Source organism: Syngnathoides biaculeatus, chromosome 9 (assembly GCF_019802595.1).
Source record: "Syngnathoides biaculeatus isolate LvHL_M chromosome 9, ASM1980259v1, whole genome shotgun sequence".
NCBI lineage: Eukaryota > Metazoa > Chordata > Actinopteri > Syngnathiformes > Syngnathidae > Syngnathoides > Syngnathoides biaculeatus.
Window position 1 is genome coordinate 18,853,700 of NC_084648.1, and position 17,994 is coordinate 18,871,693.

Here is a 17,994-nt window from a genome sequence, read left to right on the forward strand (position 1 = left end):
TAACCGCAGGAGATGGTAAACAGAAAATGCGCGGCCAGCGGCGCGTGTCAACGGGAGACCACAACACGCTAAAGTGTTGTCACACCATGTGGGGTTTTTTTTTTTTTTTTTTTTCCTCTCATCGTGTGGCAAACAGTCTCGGAAACCGCCAGAGCTGGAGGGGAAGGGGGGGGGGGCTCTTCTTCGGGTGGCGGTCAAACACGGGAGACGTGGAGTTTTTCCACACGGGTCTGAGTTGTGCTGTTTTGCAACGCCTCCTCCTGCGGTTGCCGTAGTTTGTTATTTGGCTGCCGGGTGGTGGTTGGGGGGGGGGGGGGACGGGGGGGCTGCGTCGTGTGGAATACTGAGATGGCCGTCTAGGCTCGACTCCAGCCAACAGACAAAGAAGGCCGCCAAAGTCAGACGCTGCAGGAGAACCGTGTCGAGCGGAGGTTTTCGAAAATCTCTGCGACTGGACGGGGGACGCTTTTCCGCATAAACCGACTCCAGATTAGTCATAATTATTTTGACTCATGCTTATTATATTCAACCAATGCAACTGTTTGGGGATTTTTTTTTTTTTTTTCAAATTTTTATTCCGGTCATTACGGTTGTAAATGTCTGCACACAGGAAGCCGGTGCCAGCCAATCCTGTGCATTGCAAGCCCCCCAAACACACACACACACACACACACACACACACGCGTTACACATTTCAGCCAATCATATGATTTATTCAGTGCAGCTTTATGAGCAGTGCAACTGGGACTGTGTGTCTAAATCAATCAAGCGGATCAGAATATTCTTGATGAATGGATAGTTGTGCTTTAAAAAGTGCGGGGAAAAAATTAAATCTTTATTTGTTCAGATTATGTGGATTGCTTTATGTATTATCGCCACTTATTTTATGTACATCGTATGCTTAAAGGTGTTTTTTTTTTAATTCAGTAATAAGCAGTTTGAAATGCAACAATGAAAAATATAAAATAGCTCCTGCAAATTTTTTTTGCACCTGTGCATATATTTATGCATATATGTATTTATCCATCTGGGTAAGGCAAGTTGTCAAGGCACATGGTCATTGAATGCAAACGGCAGGGTAAAATTAAAATACAAAAAAAAAAAGCAAAACTGGAGAATGTGTTACGTATTTCCATAATCTATTACCTCATAACTTATGATCAATCAGAGGGTTGTAACAGATTGAAAACAGTAATGTTTTTAAGCAATGATTTGGGGATGAAAGAGGAGAGTTGTCGAATTTGGGGCGGAAAATTGAAAAGAATATTGACCAAAATGACGGGTGGTGGTATGCATGGTGAGCAAAGAGCCAAGAGTGGGCGGGGTCTTGCCAGTGGCTATTTTACAGATAAACACGGACCAGTGAATTTGTGTACACGAGTTGAAGGGAGGGCCGATCAAGCAGTGAGTTCAGTTGACAGCGGCGAGCGTTAAAAGTGACCAAGCAGACGGAAGCGCGCGATTTGCGGTCTGGAGCTTTTGAAGATGAGTTACATACTATATCATACATTGTGCTAATCTAAGACCAGAAGCGATTTACAGGAACGAAGTGAATGATGATCAGAATTATCTTTATTGGCCGGAAATGTTAAAACACACAAGGAATTTGTCTTTGGGAGTTGGAGATTCTCTAGTACTGCAGCATAAAAAATAAAAACAAAAGCTACCATAGTAGAATAAAATATGTTCAGACGCCAGGAAAAAAAACAAAATCATATTTGCTCTTCACATTATGATAATCAAGGCACTTCTTTCAGTTCCTAATAAACTTTTGAGACCATTCAAAGCCATCGCTAACCAAATCAGCAGCACCCGAAGCAATCTCTCAATGAATTTTCCTGAGTGCGTCCAGGTTCGTGTTCCAGGACCTACGTGACTTTTTTTTTTTGTTCGGCACAGTTTTCCATATTTCTTGCCGTATGTAGTGTTCGTTTCAAACTTGACAACATTTTTCCAAAGACGCCTCCCCAAAACAGTTTAGGAAATAAACGCCCCTGTGGAATTACAGTAGTTACATATCTTTATAACGACAACTGTTTGAACAAAATAGATACAGTATCTGCATACTATACAGCACAGGTGTCAAACTCAAGGCCCTGGGGCCCCCCGCATGATTTTATGTGGCCCGCACAGGCAAATCATGCGTATCAACGCCCATGATTTTTTTTATTTTCAAATCTGTACCAAAATTCCAAATTGTCATCTCGTAAATGATAACCTTGAGCTATTACAAGCATTTTTGTGTTTTAACAAACAACAATAGTTGGAAAAACCCATTCCCCTTGATTTCTGATTCTAAAACTAGTTCATAAAATTCACGTGTAAATATGATGAGGCGGTTTTATGGCGGTTTCACAGCCATAAAAGGGCCCTCCACTTGAATACATTTGACTCTGGACTCTATCTTTTTTTTGACGTTTTGCACGAAATGATAAGGAGCGAAAGGAAAACGAGACAGCGAGGGGTCGCTCGACAGCAGGGGTGTCCAACTCAAATTCACAGTGGGCCAAAATTTGAAATTCAACCAAGCCGCGGGCAAAGGTTGGACAAATGAACCTTTTAAGACGGAACCAAACAAGTGCGTAATACTTGTAATGCATACTTGGCGGGCCGGCTCTATTTATTACTTTGAAATTGCCTGGCGGGCCAAACTCTGGCCCGCGGGCCAGAGTTTGACACCTATGCTCTACAGCATCGGGATTTGGACCCGCGCCTTACTGGGGTGCGGTTTGGACCAACCAGCGACTAACGGAAAGAAATAGACTCAATACCTTTCACCTTTTTCTGCTATTTACCATATTTTTCCCCCTCGCCTTATGCATCTTTGAGCGCAAGACAAAAGAACGTGCGTGCGCTGTAAGTATCCCACATTAGCGATAGGCTGAGGTCTCGTAAAGCTTTGTACGTTTAAAAAGTTGGCATTGAAGCACCAGGGTGACTTCAACCTCCAAGACCGCACCCTATAGCCCGCCCAAACACACACTCGGCAAGGCAGGGACTTATGCGTAATTGCAGGCACTCTGCCCGCATGCTGTATACGAGTTTGAGCGGGCGAGGATAAAGTTGAGGCTGATTAGAACCAGAGAGCAGCGCGAGCGCTCGACGGGAGCGACCGCTCGGGCTCGGCCCCTCGTTCAGGTATCAATTGTCTGCGTATGTGCGGTACAGTATGTACACGGCACGTTGCAAGAGGAGCTATACGTGGTGACGCGCACAAATGGGGGGGGGGGGTAATAAATTACAAGCAGCCTGAAAGCAAATGTGAATCTCGCAGTAAAACTTTGTTGGCTTCTTCAAAGCATGCCGGGAGGTCCATAGAAATACTTTTTTTCCGTTGTTTTTAGTATATTCTAGATATGATGTGGTGTCGTTGATAGCGTGGCCCCTCAAATCCACGTCCATCCAGCTTTTTGCTTCGCCGCTTATCCTCACAAGGGTCGCAGGCAGGAGGCAGGGTACACTCTGAACTGGTTGCCAGCCAATCGCAGGGCATATCGAGACCAACAGCCGGACTCACAATCACACCTACGGGCAATTTAGAGTGTCCAATTAATGTTTGCATGTTTTTTGGGATGTGGGAGGAAAGCGGAGTGCCCGCCCGGAGAAAACCCTCAAATCCACATTATAAAACATAATCCGATGTGAATTTTGGTCGGCCGGTTTTTCTCGCTACTGCGAATGAAACACCGATGGCTGCAGTTTGCAGTACGACGATAAATATGAAATCACGGAAATAAGAAATGCCGCGCCTCTGGCGTTCAGAAAAACTTCATCCTCCTCTAACGGCAACGGTGAACATACGGTGGTGACGTGCAAATGTTTTGTTAAAAAAAAAAATATATATATATATGATTTAATGGACGTGGGCGGGGCCATCTGGTAAATGTGATTTTCCGTTAAATTGAGGCACATTTTTGGTGGCCTAAAAATATCAAGCCTTATTCATTTTTTTCTTTGATTGTTTTGCGGGGTGGCGGCACAGCGGATCAGCTGGTAAAGCGTCGGCCTCACGGTTCTGAGGTCCCGAGTTCAATCCCGGCCCCGCCTGTGTGGAGTTTGCGTGTTCTCCCCGTGCCTGCGTGGGTTTTCTCCGGATGGGCACTCCGGTTTCCTCCCCCATCCCCAAAAACATGCAACATTAATTGGACACTCTAAATTGCTCATAGGTGTGATTGTGAGTGCGACTGTTTGTCTCTATGTGCCCTGCGATTGGCTGGCGACCAGTGCAGGGTCTACCCCGCCTCCTGCCCGTTGACAGCTGGGATAGGCTCCAGCACTCCCTGCCACCCTCGTGAGGATAAGCGGCAAAGTAAATGGATGGATGGAAGTTTTGTGGGGCTGGGTTCATCTTACTCCTACATTCCAAAAAAACTGCATGCTAGATTGTGTTCACACTGCAGGTCGATTACATTTGTTGTTGTCAATATGAATATTAGTTTACATTTTTTCACATCCAACCCTGGTCTCTTTTATCAAGTGCATGCAAATCAGCTATTTATCCAATCCGAGTGCAGTCCATCCGCGCAAGTCTCGCTCATCCGACGTCAATGTCATCAAACTTCACAATTATTCGAGAAAAAAGAAATGACACAAAAGCAATTGCAGGCAAACGAGCACAAAACCATGTGATAAATTTAAGAAAACGTTGCATAAAATCCTTGAAATGACGAGACCGAAATGCGAGGGGCCGTATTTACTTGCGCAAACACGCCCCCTTTGTTTGTGCGCATGTGCAACGCGAGGCCCTGTTTTGCGCCAACGTGTGACCTCGCTCACTCGAGAAGCCAACGTTTGTCGTTGTAACGTGAACGACCGCATAAAAAGATCTGACCTAACACGCACACAAAAATAATCCAAATTGGGCATCGCGAACGTAACCCACAGTCTCAAAAATGTCCGTAGGTGTGAACATGATCGAGTCAAAAGTCCAGCTGGGTTTGGCTCCAGCTCAGCAGAATGAGGGCGTGCGATAATAATTAAAAAAAAAAAAAAAAAAAATGGTGAAATGAAAGATAAAGTGCCAGCAAGAAATGTAACACTGGAGAAAATGAAACAAAAAGTGAAGCATTTTGGAATTGATACACATGAATGCACCCTTGCAACAACAATGGCTGCAAAATCATCCTCAAAAATGGCCGACATGCAGTACCAAGAAATGCACGCTTTTTGAAATGAACAAATTAGACTTTGTCATGAAATGATCATTTACCATAATAGAGTTCCATGATTTTTCCACAAAAAACATATTTTGCATTGGTCGCAAAGTTCTATTTTGACATTCAATGGTACTTTTTGCCAGTGATTCTCCGAATGTGGCACTGTGTACCACGAGTGGTGATGCGTGAATGAAGTACTGCCTTTAAGTAAGTGTTCTATTAAGTCCCATACTGCATATTGGTATTTAATCTTCTCTTCCTTTCGGCTTGTCCCGATGAGGGGTCGCCACAGCGTGTCATCTTTTTCCATCTTAAGCCCATCTCGTGCACCCGCAGTAATTTTTTAAAACATTCAGATAACATTTCTTTAACTTTTGTGTGCAATCATTTATACGGAATCTTTTTTTAAAAATATATGCATATACATTATACATATTTTTTGGTGTGAAAATATGAATGACTGCAAATCCAGCTGACCTGCAAGCCCTGTAGAAAATGGACAGACGGGCAATTCCCGAGGCCTTCGTGACCAAAATAGGACTCATTTGTGTGGTTTTTTTTTTTTTTTTTTTGTACTGCGTGTGTGCTTCTATTCTTCATATTTGAAAGTCACTCGGGGTGCATCTGATAGGCCGATGCGTGTGCGTGCTGTTTAATGGGAAATTGAGGAAATTCAATTACATGTTCGGAAGGCTTTACTGCGTTTTGACTCGCAGTCTTGTTGATTAAATAAGAGCGAGGGTGCAAAAAAAATAAAAAATAAACCCCAGCCTTGTCAACTCTTTCAGTTTCTATCATCCGAACACATTGCTGGATGTATTTTGGGTCGGGGGAGGAAATATTTTGGTGCATCGACTGTCATTGTGGAAATATGCAGATTGTTACTTTTGCCATTTGGGTTCAAGTTTCGAAAGTCGCAATTACAAACAAACCGTGGATGTACAGTAGAGTTGCAGTTGTGCATGCGAGGGGAGGGAGAGGCGTGTGGGCGGGGGAACAAAACTTTCCCCTCAAAGTTGGTGCGGAGCTCGGCGGCACAGTGAGCGAGGCGGGGTTAGAGCGCGCACCGAGCCGCGGCAGCGAGTGTCGGGCAGCCTTTGCAATGCGGCACCGCAGCGAACCTCCTCCATCCACGTTGACTCGCCACCTGTAGACTCAGCCATGTACTCCCCTTACTGCTTGACACAGGTACGCACTTTTTATCTTGTTTTTTTCTTTTTTTTTTGGTACGGGGAGGGAAAGGAGACATTTGAATCGCTTTCTGGGTTGCCCTCTTTCCTTTCTTTTTTTTTTTTTTTTTTTTTTTTTGTTCCGGACTTGAGCGCCCGAGGCTGTAGTTCGGTTCCAGTCTGCCGCTTTTTTTTTTTTTTTGTCCCCCCTTCCACTCCCAGCGGAATTTGCCCAATTTTCAAGCGTTCTCTGACTTTTCGCCGCCGTCTTCCCTTTTCCGTTTTTTTTTTTTTTTTTTTTTTTTTTTAATGGCGCTTTTCCAACAGACGTCCCGACCCCGCCGCTGCGTTCGCGTGTCGACAGAAAATGGCGCTTGTAGCACATTATGATCATTATTTTGCAATGAAACTCATCTCCGAGTCGAGTAGGTTCGCGGCGGAGCCCGACTTACAGCCGAGCGGACGCAATTTAAGCCTGAAACCACACAGACAGGTTTAACCGACTTGTTGCGTTCACGGACCGTTTCCCCCGCTCCGAGGAAGTGAATTTGAGCTGCAGCGCGGGGCGCGCGCCGGCGAGGGTGAGCCGGCGCTGCGGTCGTCGCTTTCGGGGCTCACGGTGGACGAATCCTCGCGCGCGGACGGTCGTCTGCTTTGGAAGGATTTGCGGGCGCCGTTCGCAGGCGTGCGCGGAGGTCATGTGGTGCGTTCAGGGCGCGGGCTGTACGCTTGGAGGATTGATTGATTGATTGATTGATTGGGGAGAAAACAAAAAACAAACAAAAAAAAAAAACAAAAAACCCAACACTTGACCTCTGCCATAAGTCAAAGCGATTTTTCACGCGTGGCGTTTTTATTGAGTTACTTTTATTATTAATATGTGAAAATGTTGACTGCACTGCGGGATTCAATTAAGCGGCTGGATGGCACGTGGTCGTCACACGTATTTAGAAAATATATCTTTTTTTAGAATCACGGTTTTGTCATCTTGAGCTATTACTCTAATTATTAAAGGATATTACTAAAAATACAGCTCGATTTGGTTTTGTGTGTGTGTGTGTGTGTGTGTGTGTGTGTGTTGTGTGTGTGTATACCTGCACAAATGTTTTCTTTTTTACAGGCCTTGTAAGGCAGATTGAATGTTACACTAAAAATAATTCAAATGGATTTAAGAAAAATAAAATTGAAACTGAATTCCAAATTATAGCGTAAGTGCACACAGTCAAATATACTTTTACTGAAAAATGAAAAGGAGATATTTGACCTTCATTTTTATCCTCATTCTAATTTCCCAGCAATTTTTCATTTAATAATTGTTTCAACGTGGTGAGTAACACGTTTTAGAATTTATATTACTTATCATGAATTAAATAAAGGAATACCGCAAAGGTCATGCCTAATGACCTTTTATCTTCAATTGTATATTTTCCAACCCTGCTTTTTATGTCATGCTTATTAAAAATAGCAAAACGTAGCTTTGAAATGATTTATCAAGGACAAATGCAGTTTTTTTCACCGCAATTTTTAAAAAAAGCTGCATACATGTTTCGATGTCGTTATTTGTGGCTACAATTTGAGCCTAACTTTATCTATAAATATGCATTCAACAGCTTTTATATTTTTCATACCTGATGTTGGATTTTTATTATTCTCTGATTAGGAGCCAACATCGGAATTAATGATTACTAATAGTCTTAATATTTTTGCATGCGTTTTTGCATAACACTTATGAGCTATTTTCTCAATTCTAATGACATTTTTTTTTTTTTTTACATCCTCAAAATGTGAAAATGTGACACCCACTTTTTTTCTTCATCTTTTAGAAAGCATAACTCCATAAATTAGAGGATTTGCGTTCTTACTCAAAGTGGCGTGTGTGTGTGTGTGTGTGTGTGTGTGTGTGTGTCTCCAGGATGGAAAACGTGGATTCCCTCTCTGTGTTATTTCAGGCCTTCCTAGCTGAGTTTTTTTTTTTTTTAAATCTTTTTTTTTTTTCTTCCTCTGAGCATTTGCACAAGCGAATCACAACAATTTTTAATCACTCTTGTATAAGTTGAATTAATCACATCTCTCGTGTCCTTTAAATGCCTCCTTACACGTCCCTTGACCTTTCGGCCGTCTGTCACTCTGGCATAAGGCAGTGTGTGTGTGTGTGTCTGTGTGGGTGTGTGGCACATCTCCTAATCAATATTCCATTTGATTTTTGCATATTTAGTACAGATGATTTCCAAGCCTGCTGGTCTGAGTGTCCGAGTTCCCTCTGTCTTTCCGTTAATTAAAATGAATTGGCAGCAAATGGGCCGTGCCGTGTTTATGGGCTCGCTCCTGAAGATGAATATCAAATTTGGGAAGAAAAAAAATAAATAAAATGGGATTAAAAAAAAGATTCAGTGGGTCACTTGCATGCACTTTTATATTGGAATATGTCAATATGTCCGCGCACTTGGAGGTAACACCGGTGTTGTTTTGTCGTCGTCGTCGTTCCTCGAGCACGCCTCGTGAATAATTAATATCTGAGGAAAAAAAGGTGCAGTGTAAACAACCTCGGAGTGCATTATTAATAGCGCTAAAGAGCTTTGTTGGAAATGGCCCTGCCCGAATAGGTGAAGCCAAAAAAAGTGGAACTCTGGCAGGCGCTTCACAGCCCTCGTGACAGCAGAACAAGTATTTGCATAAAGTTTTGATGCGATATGAAGGTTGCGGGGGCGTCTTTAATTAAAACTTTTATGTGCGGCGTTTTCAAATCAATTATCTCGGCTTCCAGTTAAGTCCCCGCCGAGGCTGCCAACATCCGAGGCTGCGTGCAAACTAATGAGATGCTCAACTTGGTGCAGGAGATCGTGCAGTTTACTTCGGGGGGTGGGAGGGAAACAAAAAAAAAAAAAAAGAACTTTTGTTATTGTTGTATTTTCAGCCATTGGGCTTTCGTGTCAAATTATTTACACTCGTGATTCTTATTTTATTCACTTTAATGGTGCTTTTTGTGTTTTGGAGTTGCAAGGATGTGCAACACAAGATTCATATCTTGAAATTAGGATCTCAAGAAAAGAATGGCCTAGAAAGTTGAACGCTGAGAGATGCCCATGAATGGGGTTTAATCCATAGCAGCATATCATATCGTAGAAAATCAGCAAATACAGTTTTTGGCGATGATGTCTCCCAGGCGCCGAGACTCGGGAATAGTTGAGCGCTCACATCTGATTTGAGGTCAAGTGCTGTGAACTTCCGACAATGGGCCAACTTTGCTCAACTGTCCGTGATCTCATTTTCTTATGATTGTTAAGCGGAATTTTTATTTATTTTTTGACAAGTAATGATGTCATTCGTAACGTTCGGTATTCACGCATTATGTTGGGGCGGGGGGACAAAAGCATTGCTGTGAATGGTTGATTTATTTTTTTCAAAATCCTTCTTTGACACGCAACAGCATCACTTCTCAATTTGTTATTTTTTAATATTTTGTTTAATTTTTATTATTATTAAGTTAATTTTTTGGGGGACGTAATTAGCAGAGTATTCTCCTTCATCGCCCAGCATTGTGGAAATGCAGGTTGTGGTGTTTTGAAATGTTTTTTAAACATTTTTTTACTTTTTAAATCTTTTTGTTAAAGAAATCTCTTTTGTTGGCACACCACGGCGTTAATGTGAAAAACTGATTCCAGGAAAATAATTTCTGCCTGTGTGTGTGCATGCTTGCCTCAGCATTCACATCCTCGCCTTTTATTTTTTATTTTATTTTATTTTTTTCAGACAAAAGCAGCAGTGCGAATTGTCGTCTCTCGGCATCCCCCCCCCCCCAAAAGAAAACGTATTTTATGTACGCAGAAGCATTCATGTGAGTTGGCATGTGAAGACTCGTGTTTCAGCATTCACGCAACCGTTTCTAAGGTGGTGACCAGGAACGACGCGGAAAAATGTTCACGAGGGACATGCTAGCGTGGACGTCTTTTTTGCCGCGCGCAGTCACGGCGTCGTCGTCGAACGCTCGGGTCCATGCGGCCTGTGACGCAGTTAAGCAAATGGTTGACATTCCGGCCCCTTTCATACCGTGCGATCGTGCGCACACGCGTTCGTATTTGGGGCCGAGTCGGTCGAGCCACGCGTGGAAAGCGAGGGGGCTGCGCGTCGCCTTGCACCGCAGTCGACGGCAACACACGGGCGCCGAGTCGGCCCAGTGAACGCGGCGAAGAATGGGTTCGCTGTAGTGGACGAAAGGCCGCTGGAAGCGGGCAGACTTTTGGTGCCAGGACGCCAGGCGAGCGGGCGCAACCCAGGGGTACATTGTGTTCTTTTTATTTATTCATCCTTCCTTCTGGATGCAGGCCGGGCCCACCTTACACCAGAGCCGGTGGGCCCGCGACGGACCGATGAATGCGTGTCGGTGAACGGCACAAAGGTGTCACTTCAGGAAGATGATCGCAAAGGAGGGGGGGGGGGGGCATGATTTGTAGACCAGATTTGATCGGGGGGAAAAAAACCCCAAAACTGGTGAATCTTGGAGGTAGCAGTGTGCTCATCCCTTATCTGCACAGTCTCCCTCGCTGGCCGTTGAAAATGGATTTTTCGAGCTTAACGGCGGCGCTTGGCACGGCAGAGTAAGAGGTGGCCGTGCCCTGCGTGGCTGCAAGTTCTTATTGTGGATGCGGCGCGTGTGAATAGCCTCCCTCTTGCCTCCCAGTGCGGATTAGCTTTACGCTGATCTGCGGCCAGTGTGGAAGCGAGGCGGCCCCTATAGCGGTCTTGTGTTGCTTTGCGATATACTTGTATTGATAAAAGCCAGTCAGCGTGCGCTCCTTTTGTTCGAACCCGAAAGCTTTGCTCAGGAGAATGGGAAGTACCAACGTTCATTATATGGAATTACTTGGACAATGTAGTATATCCCCGCAATTTTTCCATACGGTATTTTTTTTTTTTCTTAAAATTACACGAAATTCATCTTACTGTTCCCCATTTTATTTTTAAAATGTACCGTAATTCCTGGCCTACAGAGCGCACCTGCTTATAAGCCTCAGCCAGTACAATTGTAAGGGAAATACCATTTGGTACATTCGTAGGCCGCAGCTATGTAAAAGCCGCAAGTGCCCACATTGAAACACGAGATATTTATAAAGAGCGCCGCCGTGCTAATTTTAATGGGGCTAGCACCGCGGTAAAAAAAAAACAAAACAAAAACATACTGGTAAAAATCACAAAGACATGGCAGTAACATGCTAGCGCAGTGCTAACAGGGGCGTGCCGGTAAAAGTCACTTCCTCGGTACATATATTCCTCTTGTCTCGGCCGTTAGAGGAAAAAATGCACAAATTAGCTGCATCACGGCATAAACCGCAGGGTTGAAAGCGTGTGGAAAAAAGTCATGGTTTACAGGGCGGAAATTACGGTAATAAAATGAACGCGATCAACAAAAATGCAACAAAAGGCAACTCTCTGGTGGGGAAAGTACCATTCGAAATATCTGCTGGTACAACTACTTTTCAAGGAATGTACACTTTGGCGGTGTGCATGTAATGTAGCGTAGCAATTTTGTGTCTGCTCCCCCCAGCCGTGCTCTGCGGGTGACGTTGCTGCAGTTGCAGTCACGCTCGATCCAACTGTTGGATTAATATTAATAGTTGAGTTCAGCGCGGTTTGCCTGCGGTCGTGGCTGCCTGATGACGCACAAGGATGATGTCATAAAAATGAGACTTGTTATGCTACATTAATGTAGCGACGGGGCTAACACAATACAGTAGAGGCGCGATTCTCAACCGCAATCCGTTCTAGAAGGCGGTTCGAAAACTGAATCAATCGCCACGCGAGTTATGCTATTTCCGAGGGTTTTTTTTTTTTTTTTTTTGGGGGGGGGGGGTCATTCGAATTGATAAAAATTTAAAAAAGCGCGTCGTGGGTGGGTCAGCTGGTCGGGCCGCGCGCGTTCTGTTATTTCCGCGTTTTGTTGGGGGCGTTCGAGTACCGATTTTCGTTCGAAAGCAAAAGCAAAAAAAAATCTCAATTTTTGTTCGAAAACCGATATGTTCGAGAAAGGGGACGTTTGAGAACCGAAGCGGTACTGTATCTCACTAAATGGGCGTTTTGGCGGTTTTAGCTACTGTATTACATCGCTTTACAATATTTATCACAAGAAACCTCCGGTGTCCAACACAGTCTGTTAAGCGACGACATATATCATTCACAATCGAAAAAATCTCTTCCGAGGTCACACCGTGGCCATCGTAAAACTTGCATCAACTGCACAGGGAATGTCTTATGTAACATTTTGACATTGGTAACAGTTGTAAAAAGTTAACCACCGCGGGACAGAAAGATGAAGCTAAATACAAATTTGGGTTATGTTACCATTTTAAGAAAAGAAGGGAAAACAAGGGACTTTTGCTTCTCTCGAGTGCTCTGCAAAAAAAAAAAAAAAAAAAAAGTGAAGTGTCAAAATAATCAATTTTTTTGTTATTTACAGCGCAGCCGTATGGTTGCATGCTGAGCAGCCTGAATTTGGTTTTATTTTTATTTTTCCAGACTTTTTCCTCTTTGCCCAATTCTACATACAGGAAATGGAATTAAAAAAAAAAATTCCACAGAGTTATTCATATTTTTCCAAAAGTCCATTACGCAGAATGTGGTCTGCTCGCATGTATTTGTTTTGAAATTTGTTTTCATTTCCTCCATTGGAGACTCGACGACGGGACGGCGAAAACTTTCACGCGTGAATTAAACATGGCAGCAGCTGATAAGGTGATCAGATGGTGGAAACGTGAGTCGCCCACTCCGGTCCATCCCTCCTCTCGCAGCTGCCGGGTCTGACCCCCCCCCCCCCTCCCCTCCCATCCCTCCCCACCCCCCTCACCTTCATCCTCCTCGTCAATTAGCTCTCTGTTAAAAAGGAGTGACGGTTAGAACGTCATTGTTGGGGGATGAGGCGGCCTCGTTGTTGTTGTTGTTTTGTCGTTTGTCTCATGCAGGCTCCTTTTTTGCCCCCCCCCCCATCACCTATCGCTGTGTTGTGAGTTCCTTTTGATTTTTCTCACAGGGTCTTTTGCGGGGGTGCCCCCCACTCAATGGCACAATGCAGCCTAGCGTGAAATTAAAGCTCTTAGTTAGTTTGGAGTTGCTCAAAAGAGGATTTTACACATGCATGCATTCACGGAGCCTCCCGTACGCTATAGATACAGCTAATTAGAGGAAGTGCGCCCGATGTCGAGCATCAAGGGCCCAATTAAAAGAGTACCTCCGAGTGTGAGATCTAGGCCGGAGGAGCTCTGGCAAAGCATTCCTATGGCTCGCGTGCGTGTCTGTGAACCGTATGCGTGCCTTCTTAATTCAAACGGGTTTTGGGGGTGGACCGGACTCACGTGAAAAGTTTCATTAACATATGCGGCGAGTAGCTGGAGAAAAGAACGGCGTCGGTCATCGTGGCAGGCGAGCGTCTGAATGGAAACGGACCGAGCCGCTCCGAGACCCGTTTTGGAGGAAGTCCGCTACCCGAGACGTCTGTCACGCACACACGCGTTTGAGCATCTTTAAATCACACGCACAATATGGCGTCCCTGTCTGATGACGGATTCTCACGTGGAACGCGCTGTAATGTTTTTTTTTTTTTGAAACTCACCATTCATTGACTTGTTAAAATTGTATGTGAAAAATCTCCGCTTCTTAGCTCAGACCGTGAGACTTTTCCGATCCCGGCGCACCTCACAAGACCTCGGCGAGCATCGGAGGATTAACGGCGTGACAGGTTGTTGCTCTCGCGGCAGCCGTGCAGCCTGAATTTGTTCTTCACTTGACACGCGCCGTAAATTAGTAGCTAAAGTAAAGTCGTATAAATAGCTGGAAATATTTGTACGCAAGACACGACACCGCTCACGGGTGCCTCGTGCCTGCCGTTGACGTATTCTTGCGCCAGTTTGTTGCGCACGTCCGTAGACTCAAAAATTGGTCGCCACTATCAATTTAATAAATTTTACACTTTCACATTAGGGGTGAGAGATTATTTCCTTTTCTCACGGCCATAATTTATTATTTATTTTTATTTTAAAAATACAAACAAATTATAGGTGGTCGAATCAACGTGGTGCTCCATGCGATATCAAAAAAAACGACCTATTGTTCATTTTTTTTTGCCTGCACTGTGTGTGTTTGTTTTTGCGTGCAGCACAGAGGCCAAGCAGCGGCGGCGGCCGTCCACGCAGCCCGAGGGAGGCGCTGGCCGAAAATATCAAAACAGACCTCATAAATGTAAATGATAAAACTCCTCTCGTTTAGCAGCAGTTCCTCCCCGGCGCTGTGGAGCCGCCCGCAAGAACGCACAATTTCCTCGCTGTAACTGGTGAATCGGACATTGTGGAACAAAGTGTGCTGCTCTCTCGCACAACCCCCCCCCCCCCCCCCCCCCTCGCTCACTCTCTCTCGCACTCTCTCTCCTGTCGAGAGCGCTGGCGGCCGGCCAGGGGTGGAAAAATCTATAACCCGTTGCGTAATATCATATCTTTACCTCAGCTGAACCCTGAGTAAGATCCACAGTTGTGGCGACAGACAAACACGGCTTAAAGGGTCCGCTCGTGCTTGTGCGATCGCGTACGTCCAAAACACGCGTAAACACACAGACGCCGGCCTCTTTGTGGGTAGTTAGCGGCACACATCCTCACATTAACAGTATCACACCACTTTGATCAAATGTTGCTGACAAATGCTTTTGAGCGTTTGACTAGCGCCGGCCGGGTGCAGTTGCGTGCGTCCGTTCCGGTAACTGGAGCCTGTGAATGTTATCTGCGTTTGGGGCGCTTCAAAAATAACGTTTTTAAGCCGCCAGTGACATTTCGACGCAACTCCCGACGGCCCTCCTACTTGTTTTCCGGACTGCATTTACCTTCTTTCCACGCTTAAGAACCCAAATTCATCTGCCAATAAAAGGTGGCAACGTTATGTCCAGTAACGACCTTGAGGGGATTTCTTGATTTCCGTTTTTGATACATACGCTGAATTTGACAGCCTGACCTTTCAACGTTCGTAAATTGTGCGAATACACTTGGCGGAAAATCTGCCTGTAAGTTTGCACGAGCAGTCGACGTGTATAACGTTATTGAACAAGCACAGGAGGGTGTGAATCGGAGAATATACAGCGTATTTTCCGCACTATAAGGCGCGCTGTATTATAAGGCTCACCTTCAATGAATGGCCTATTTTAAGACTTTTTTTTTTCATATATAAGGCGCACCGCATCATAAGGCACATAGAATAGACGCTACAGTATAGGCTGGGGTTACATTATGCATCCATCAGATAGAGCTGCACTAAAGTGCTCAATATTGTTCCATATATAAGGCGCACCCGATTATAAGGCGCATTGTCGGCTTTTGAGAAAATTTAAAACTTTTAGGTGCGCCTTATAGTGTGGAAAATACGGTCAAAGTCGCTCATGACGGACGAGTGACGTGGCCCAACCAGACCGAACTGGGATTGGGCTACTAGTTTCCATGAGCGGCGCAGACGTAACGGCCAATAAAAAGATGCACCCCAAATATATAATCGTCACCAACTCTCAATTTTTTCATGTGCAGCAAAGCAAATTTGTTTGTATAGCACATTTCATACGCGAGGTAACTCAATGTGCTTTACGTGATTAAAAGCATTTGAAAATAAAGAGACAAAAACAATAAAAATGACAAAGAAAATATTTCAAAAAAAGACAATTAAAACCGAATACAGTGCAAGTAATATGATCAAAAAGTGGATACATTCTAGAAAGCATGAGGAAAAAGAAGTTTTCAACCACACTCGGGGCTGACTTCAGCTCCGTTGGCAACTTTTTCCATTGGTGTGCAGCATAATAGCTAAATGCTGCTTCGCCATGTTTGCTTTGGACTCTGCGCTCCACTATTTGACCCGACCGAGTCAGTCGATCTCAGAGCTCGACTGGGTTTGTATTCCGTAAGCGTTTCCTTCATGTATTCAGGACCTGTATGGTTTAGTGATTTATAGACCAGGAGCAGAACTTTCAAATCTATTCTAAAGCTGACTGGAAGCCAGTGCAAGGACAGTTAGCCGTCCGACGTGTCACTTCTCAAAGTTAGCACATTATCTTTGTTGTTGTTTTTCTCCTTTCCCCGTGAAGCGCATCTGCGGCGTTCCTGAGCTCCGTTTTACACTCGTCACCAAAATCAGGAGCGATTATTTTCACTCTACAACTTCCTTTTTACGCTTTTCACACGGAAACGTTCCTTAAAAATAGCCCGCGCAATTAATCAAAGCAGCCGCCGGCGACGGTTTTGGGCGCCGAGTGATTTCAATTGCAAAAATGTTTATGAATAAACCTTCAAGTTGAGTTTTGGAGCCGGGCCGAGGCCGAGTGGGCGTGACCGCCGTGTTTGTTTCCATTGGCCGCGGCCGCGCTCACCGAGAATACTCGCCGTGTATCAGCTGCGCGGTTGCGCTTATCTCCCGCAGACACACAAACTTGACCTGCTGCGAAACCACGTTTTTGCCCTAATAGGTAAACAGAGACTTCCAGCCAACAAACAGTGTCTCGTCTCATCTCGGGTAATGTGAGCCTCACAGTCACATCGAATATAAACATCACATGCTCGGGCTGATTCATTTTTGATGGTGGTAATTATGATTATTAAATGGTCTGTAATGGTAATCCTGCATGTGCAGCCAAACATCATGCCTTTGCTGGGAGGCAATTGTTTGTGAATGCGCCAGCCAAAGCCAAAGCACATACAGATGTGTGTGGGACCCGAACCGCAAACTCCACGCCACGGCTCGCTCCCGCTTGATTTTTACCAGCCGGCTTACGGAAACTTTACGACCGACTTTTTAGCGTCCGCGCTAAACTCGTTTTAGCCGCCTCCCGCTAAGCCGCACGGTAAAGCGTGTTAGTGCGGTCGCGGCGGTTTCGGGCCCAGTTGTTGTGTGTGTGTGTGTGTGTGTGGGGGGGGGGGGGGTCAACAGCTGCGCAAGTGGAACCGAGCGGGGTGGGAAAACGGACGCTCATTTTTATTCAGGCCTCAGAATTGTGTTTTGTGAGCGAGCGTGTGACTTTATTGACTCAAAGAGTCGGAGCCGCGGATGCATACGCGGCGGTGTTCCTGGGGTGGGGCGATGGGGGGGGGGTTTGTGCGTGTAGAAAGTACACACAGAGGCTAATTATGCTGATTTAAGCATTCTTGTGGTCCTCCCAACGGCTTGCGGTGAGTTAACCGGACCAGTCCGGCGGGGAGAAACGGGAGGTAGGAGATAAACAAGTTCCCGATAGCCAAAGAAGGCGGCTTTATAATCCCGAGGGGATGGGGATGGGGAGGGGGCGGCGACGGCGGCGGGCTTCAACCTACAGAGAGAAATATGTTGCCCCAGACACCGAGACAAATGAGGAAAAACATACACTGCCCAGATATCCCCCCCCCACCACCACCTTCCTCACTTGAGGGTAAACCCCCGTTCTGCGTATTTATTTTTATATTCAGATGTTATGGATGGCTCCGGGAAAAGGCTGTCCCTTTTCCCAGCAAGGGGAATTAATACAGTTTGAATGCCGTCTCCGGAGTCTAAAAGGATGAATTTTGAAATGGAGTTTGGGAGGTTTGTCAGTCAAAACCTGACCGCCGCTAAATAAACAAGCTAGTCTTGATTAAATGCAGCCCTTGTTTGTTGACCCGCTGTCCTGGCCTGCCCCGTGGACA

The 17,994-nt window shown here is 45.1% G+C and overlaps 1 protein-coding gene across 5 annotated transcripts in view; it reads left to right on the top strand.

The window, feature by feature from the left end:
* Positions 1 to 17,994, top strand: part of LOC133505614 (nuclear factor 1 X-type-like) — a 213,783-nt gene that overhangs the window by 72,122 nt on the left and 123,667 nt on the right. Inside the window, exon 1 of one of the 5 annotated variants that reach the window (XM_061828815.1) lies at positions 5,979 to 6,344. The exons of 2 other annotated variants lie outside the window; for them this stretch is intronic. In XM_061828815.1, the coding sequence (XP_061684799.1) occupies positions 6,318 to 6,344 (27 nt within the window). In that variant the 5' untranslated portion in view covers positions 5,979 to 6,317. Of the gene's footprint in view, positions 1 to 5,978; positions 6,345 to 17,994 lie in introns of those variants that run through there. 2 more of the 5 variants (XM_061828811.1, XM_061828814.1) reach the window with 2 other exon arrangements.